At 40.9% G+C, this 6,493-nt stretch overlaps 1 protein-coding gene across 1 annotated transcript; it reads right to left on the bottom strand.

The window, feature by feature from the left end:
- Nucleotides 1-4,426: 4,426 nt before the first annotated feature.
- LOC124088606 (olfactory receptor 2D3-like) lies at nucleotides 4,427-5,362 on the bottom strand. The gene has a single exon (XM_046438335.1). The coding sequence runs from the start codon at nucleotides 5,348-5,350 to the stop codon at nucleotides 4,427-4,429; it is 924 nt and encodes a 307-aa protein (XP_046294291.1). The 5' UTR covers nucleotides 5,351-5,362.
- Nucleotides 5,363-6,493: the final 1,131 nt, after the last annotated feature.

The raw sequence follows: 6,493 nt of genomic DNA, 5'->3' as shown, positions 1-6,493 counted from the left end.
GGGCACACAGGCCTACTGTAAGAAGGGGAAGGGAGTTAACATCGGTCAACAAAACTCTGAGGAGGAGGAGGTAGAATATCTAGAAGAAGATATGGTGCCGATTGCCCCACCTCCGTATGTGGGGGGAGCCAAGGTTCCGGGAGATCTTTTCATGCACAAGTTTGGAGGACAGTTAATACAGATATGGGACTTGCATACCCTGTATTTCAGGACAATAACAGGGGAAGATATCATGAGCCTTTAGACTTTAAGATAATTAAAACCTTGGCAGAATCTGTCCGCACTTATGGCATAGATGCCGCTTTCACTCTCACTCAGGTGGAGGGACTTACTAGATTTTGCATGACTCCCTCAGATTGGGCTAGTCTAGTCCGTGCTTGTGTTTCCCCAGGGAAATATTAGGAGTCCAAAGTTGGCTGTTTAATGTTTCTGGCAGTACCCAAGACTCGGAGCGAGGTAGGAGGCTTAAAATTTCTGCAAATAATTCACAATTATCTAATGCTACATTACCCTCCGCAGCAGTCCGTCTCCAATCTCTGTTCCTGTTTCTTTTGGCTAATGTTACATCACAGGGGATGCTTAATTGTTCTAATATTACCTGTTATTTGTCTGAGTGTTGGAATGGCTCCTGGACTACGGCAATGGTTATGAAATTTCCAACCTTTGTCCCGATCCCGGTTACTTCAGATCCAGAGTCATTTCCTATTGTTGAACTGATTAGAGCCCGTAGAGATTTTGGAATTACGGCAGCTATGGTGACAGCTGTGGCGGTATCTGCTGCTGCAGCAGTTACAGCTGGAGTAGCCATGGCCAGCCAGGTACAAACTGCTGCCACTATTAATCAGGTTATTCAACAAACATCCACCATACTTGAATCTCAAAGTAGAATTAATCAACACACTTTATCTGGGATTCTAGCTGCTAATCAAAGGATAGATCTGCTTCAAGCTCAAGTTGAGGAATTGTCTGACCTAGTACATTTGGGTTGTATTGATCAACGTGCACATTTATGTATAACCTCTGTCAGATTTAATAATTCCAGAAATGCCTCCCGCATCATCGGAGAATATTCATCCGGAACCTGGTCCATGGAAGCAGAAAACATGATCCAGTCTCAACTAACCCAGATAGCTGTCTTGAACAGTACCCGTGTCGAACCAGTGACTTTGGGTCAATTCACCAGTTGGCTATCCTCTGCCTTTTCCTTTTTTAAGGAATGGGTGGGAGTGGGCATTTTTGGTGCTATGTGTTGCTTCGGTGTTGTACTTTGTTTGTGGCTTCTCTGTCGCCTTAAAACTCGCCATGCACAAGAAAAGGCTATGATCATACAAGCTCTTGCAGCTTTAGAAAATGGCAACTCGCCTCAAGTCTGGCTTGCGCATCTTAAGCAGTAAACCTTTGTCATGGTCGTTACACCCCAAGTTATTATAACATTGCACTGGGATCGACATGACTTTCCTTGTTATTCTCTTAGTGTTGGAAAGCCCTTGCACTCTGCCGGTCTTACTGCCATTGCACGCAGATGGGTTTCCACACTAGTGCTTTTCTATCGCCTTAAAGTCCGTGCCTTTCTTTCAGGGTGCTGTCAACTTGTTTGTCATTATAAACAGCCACAGTTCAGCCTCAGCTATCCCCCTTCGTCCACCATCGTCACGATACAGGATGCGAGGCAAGGCACTGCACTTGAGTGATCCTTGACGTGGACCTCAAGGAGAGCATGTCCTATTGCATGCGGGTTAGACGCGTTCACGCCCCGCCCCACGAAAAAAGGCGTCGGCTGATATGGCCTCAGATCTGGGGAAGGGCCCTCCTTAGGACTGAGTCATACTATGCAGCCACTTCTGCACAGTGGGATAGGGCCTCTACTCTCGCCTGTATTGTTTTAAGAAAACAGAAAAGGGGGAACTGTGGTGAGCCGCTTCTGCCGTTTCTGCAGATTATGGTCGCCATTACAAGATGGCGCTGGCTCCGCTGTGGTCTGTGACAAACAACTTCTTATCTGGGAAAGTTGGCACATGATTTTTCACCACCCTGTGAGAAAGCTCCACGCGGCAGCTTTGCATTGGGGCTTGGGATGCTTTATTAAGGCTGGGAGGGGCATCAGAGAGGGAGAAGAAGAAATATCAAGGGCCTGAATAAACTGCTGAAAGAAGATTCCTGAGTTGCGTCTTCCTTGCGGGCAAGGGGTCGCGACAGAGTGCCCATGAATTCAGTCCCCAGTACCCACCGCCCCTCCCTGCCCACCAAAAAAAAATGCTGCTTTAATACTTTAGAAAAGGGAAAAGGAGAGGAATGTGAACTGAAACTGAATTCCATGCATGTGTGATTTTCTCAGGATAAACTCAACTACTATATAGAACTATAATGCTCTAATAAAAAATAAAGAAATATAAATATTATATTATATATAAATTCATAATTTAATTATATAGGCTTTGGGCTAATAGATCTATGTTTTTTAATGTTCTTTAGTTGAATTTTCTTGCTTTCCCCAATATTTAGAAATGGTTCAGTGTCTGATGAAAGCAGCATGCTGAATTCACCAACTGTGTATTTCTTTGTATAGGATCATGTTTGTTCATGTTATCTAAAAATACTACACATCATGCTTGTGTAGTGAATCCATCCTTTCACATTTGATCTCCCATTCTATACACAATACATTCAACACAGAGAATGAAGAGCATTGGATATGAAGGGCAAGCCAGGGGTATTGAAGCAGAGCAGCCAGATGTCAGTGTGGTGAACTTTGATTTCATCAGGACTTTCTTGTTTTCTCTACCCTATGTCATCCTTTACTCTAATTGCTGTTTGTACATTTGTTAATAAAACTTCACAAAGTGAGAGGTGAACTCCAAGTGTAAACTACTTCCTGCAAAATAATAAAGTGTTTCTAGACTCTTCCCACTTCATGAAAGGAGGGTTGGGCAAGATGAGCAGCACTCTTCTCCTCATGCCAAGGTTCCCCACAAAGGGAATCCTTCTCCATGGTAGAAAGATAGAACAAGCCAGTGGCATATGTGTAAATCTGGGAAAGGAAGTACAACTAAGGGATGCTTGTGCAATAAGACTTTCACCAAGAGAAACAGAGAACCATGGGGGAAAATGGCTAGCACTGACATGATCTACTGCTATGTTTTCATGACCCATAGGCCCTGCAATCAGAATGGGAATTGGTAGAATTCCTGCATACCAATGAGATATTGGATTTATTCTACTTCACACCTATAGTGACACATTCAGTTGAGTCTGGTGAATAAGACAACTGGATTTTCTTCTAAAGCGGGGACAGCAAGTAGCTGCAGGTATGTTATCAGTGGTGCTTCTGCCATATTGTTATAACAATATTTAGAAAAAGCTAAAGGGACTAATTCATCCCACAAAACAAACTCCAATATTTCCCCTTATATGTCAGCCATTCAGTTCCACTTCCCACAGAGATCTTAATGGATAGTGGCAAAATCTACAGAGGAGAGGTGAGCATGTCAGAGGGAAGAGAAACTGTGGAGTACTGTGATATCACAGGGTTTTTCACATGACAGTTCTGGTATAGGAAGTTTGTTCTCAATTCTTGTTTCCTCAAGCCAGCAATTATCCTAAGAGAGAGACAGTGTGTGAGATATTAAAGTCTGTTGCTAGACCTTGTTATCTACATTAACAGTTCTCTCCAATTGTGGTTGGATTGTCTATAACAGTAGTTTGGACCTCTACAGATATTTTTTAAATGATCCTACTATCAGAGTTTCATGGAACAAAAATCACTGACATTTTTCTTACAGGAAATTGTGGAATCTGGTCTTTTAATATTTGTCAGGATTTTAAGATGCATAAGTGGCTATGGATGGTACTGGCATGAGTTTAGCAAGTAGTTGTAGAGCTTAGAGCCAAAGGAAATATCCCCGTATGAAAATGGATTGGTGCACCAATAAGACCACATAAATAGAAACCTTGTTCACTATTTAAAATATTTTAATATATTAATCAGCAGAACATGACAGTCACTAGTATGGCAATATGTAAATCAACGGATGTGTAATTGATGTGATTCTGCAATCTGTATATGGGCTAAAAATGGGAGTTCATAACCTACTTGAAGCAAAGTGTGAAAGATGATATATCAAGAACTATGTAATGTTTTGAACAACCAACAATAAAAAATAAAAAAATAAAATAAAATAAATATATATATTAATCAATAAGCTGTCACCACGCAAATGAGCAGTGGTCATAGAGAATAAAGCTTTAGCATGACTGCAAGTAGACGAACCGGGAAATATTCATAGATGGGTAAAAGGACATGTACGCATTGGGTGATGTCTCAGATGAGAGATCATTCAGAATAAAACCTGTTGAAAATGGAGAACTTTCTAATGTCTTCATACCCCTGATTATATACCAATGGAAAGATCACTGCCACTAATAGGTTCTATCTTCTAATTACTCTCCTTAAAGCTTCCTTCACATCCTTGTTCCTTAGGCTATAAATAAATGGGTTCATCATGGAAGTTATGACTGAGTAGAACACTGAGATCACCTTATCCCCTTCATTCATTTTCTTTGAATTTGGCTGCATGTAAGTAAATATTGTTGACCCATAGAAGAAGATAACCACAATAAAATGGGAACCACAGGTAGAGAAGACCTTAAGCCTCCCTTCCCCTGACTGTATTTGAATCACAGTTGAGATAATATTCCTGTAGGAGAAAAGAATGAGAGAGGCAGGACCTAGGAGGATTATTACACCCATTGCAAAGAGAGCCATCTCCGCTTTGTAGGTGTCTTCAGATGCCAGTTTCAAAAGAGCAGGAGGCTCACAAAAGTAATGATTAATTATATTTGGCCCCTGGTATGGGAGACATAAAGTGAAAGTGGTATCTACTAAAGATACAAATACTCCACTAACCCAAGACCCTATGACTAGCAAAACACAAACCCTGTGGGTCATGATGGCAGAGTAGTGCAGGGGCTTGCAGACTGCCACATAGCGGTCATAGGACATCACTGCTAAAAGTGAACTTTCAGTACACCCCATTACTAGAAAGAAAAACATCTGAGTTGAGCACCCAATAAATGAAATGGTCTTTCTTATAACCAGAAAATGGGATAGCATCTTAGGAACAATAGTTGTAGAGAAACAGAAATCAGTAAATGACAGATTTTTGAGGAAGAAGTACATTGGTGTATGAAGCTGAGAGTCAATGTGAATTAGGAGTATGATAAGTAGATTCCCAAACACCGTTAGCAGATAGATGATGAGAAATACCACAAACAGCAGGATCTGGGTCTGATGATCTGAAGAAAGGCCCAGCAAGATGAATTCAGTCAGATAAGTTTTGTTTTCTCTGCCCATGGATATTTATGCCTGTCTACAGATTTGAACCATCAAACATTGACTATGATGGGACATCCAATCCAGTAAGTGAGTCTTTCATGGAAGAACAAATGTACTTGATTTTTTAAATTCTTGTAAACATGTAAGACACTGGATTTTCTAATTTCCCATCCTGATATTTCACCTGGAGCCCTTTGGTTGGTAGGTACAGTTACACCAGCATTATGCCTTCTTGGTGATCCTTGCTGGGAGAGTAAATAAATCATAACTGCTGTTTGACAATTGTGTAAATAATACTAGGAAATATCTTCTTGGAAAATTCATGTTATTCATCTGAGGCAAAGAAAAAGAGCATATTATATATGGATTTGAAACAATGAAAGGAATTGTCCCTCTAGTAGAAAGCCCCAGTTATAGTTTACTTTCTAGTTTACTGATTACAGCACAGAACTTACATTTAATTTCATCACATAGCAGATTTAAATAATCAACTTTTACATTTTTTCCAGTGGATTATTTATCATCTATACAAGCACACCTTCCCCCACTAAAAGGCAATTAATACACAGTTTCCATTGTGCTATGATCCACAGTCCTTGTCCTTTCCTAAATTCTTCATTGGATCAGAGAAATAATCTTTGATTGTGATGATGGTGCTCAAGGGTAAGGCAGGTAGGGTCCTCTGTAGTGGAGCTAAAACTATAAAGAGACGACTAGCCACAGCAACACCACACATTGTGGGGACCTTCATGAAGAACACATGCAGCCACAACAACTGTCCGCATACTTGTAATGTCTTATCAGTGTGTGACATCATTCATGCTGCAGTTTCATTCAGAATGTCCAGTCAGCTGGTTGGGTGCATTGGTAGGAAATCAGGCACTGGTCTGATGCTCTGAAGCAAGTCAGACTATTCAAAGTCTCTATTTTTCTGTACACGTGCAACAAAGAACATATGACAGGATCCAAGTTAATGGATAAGTGAATCATAGAAAGAATCAGAGAAGGTAGCAGATGACTGGGACTCAGAGGTATAGTGAGATCCCTGAGAAGGATTGAAATACTCGTCTTAGAACTACCCTTTAGGATAGAGATGTTTGGAGCAGAAAGTCAGCCCTCTGGGCAGGACCATCTTAAGATAGAGGGTAGTCCAAGACTTCA

The sequence above is a fragment of the Marmota monax genome, unplaced genomic scaffold (genome assembly GCF_021218885.2).
Source record: "Marmota monax isolate L192 unplaced genomic scaffold, Marmota_monax_Labrador192_F-V1.1 WCK01_AAM20220418_F8-fsc00061, whole genome shotgun sequence".
NCBI lineage: Eukaryota > Metazoa > Chordata > Mammalia > Rodentia > Sciuridae > Marmota > Marmota monax.
This window is presented reverse-complemented; position numbering and strand designations above follow the sequence as displayed.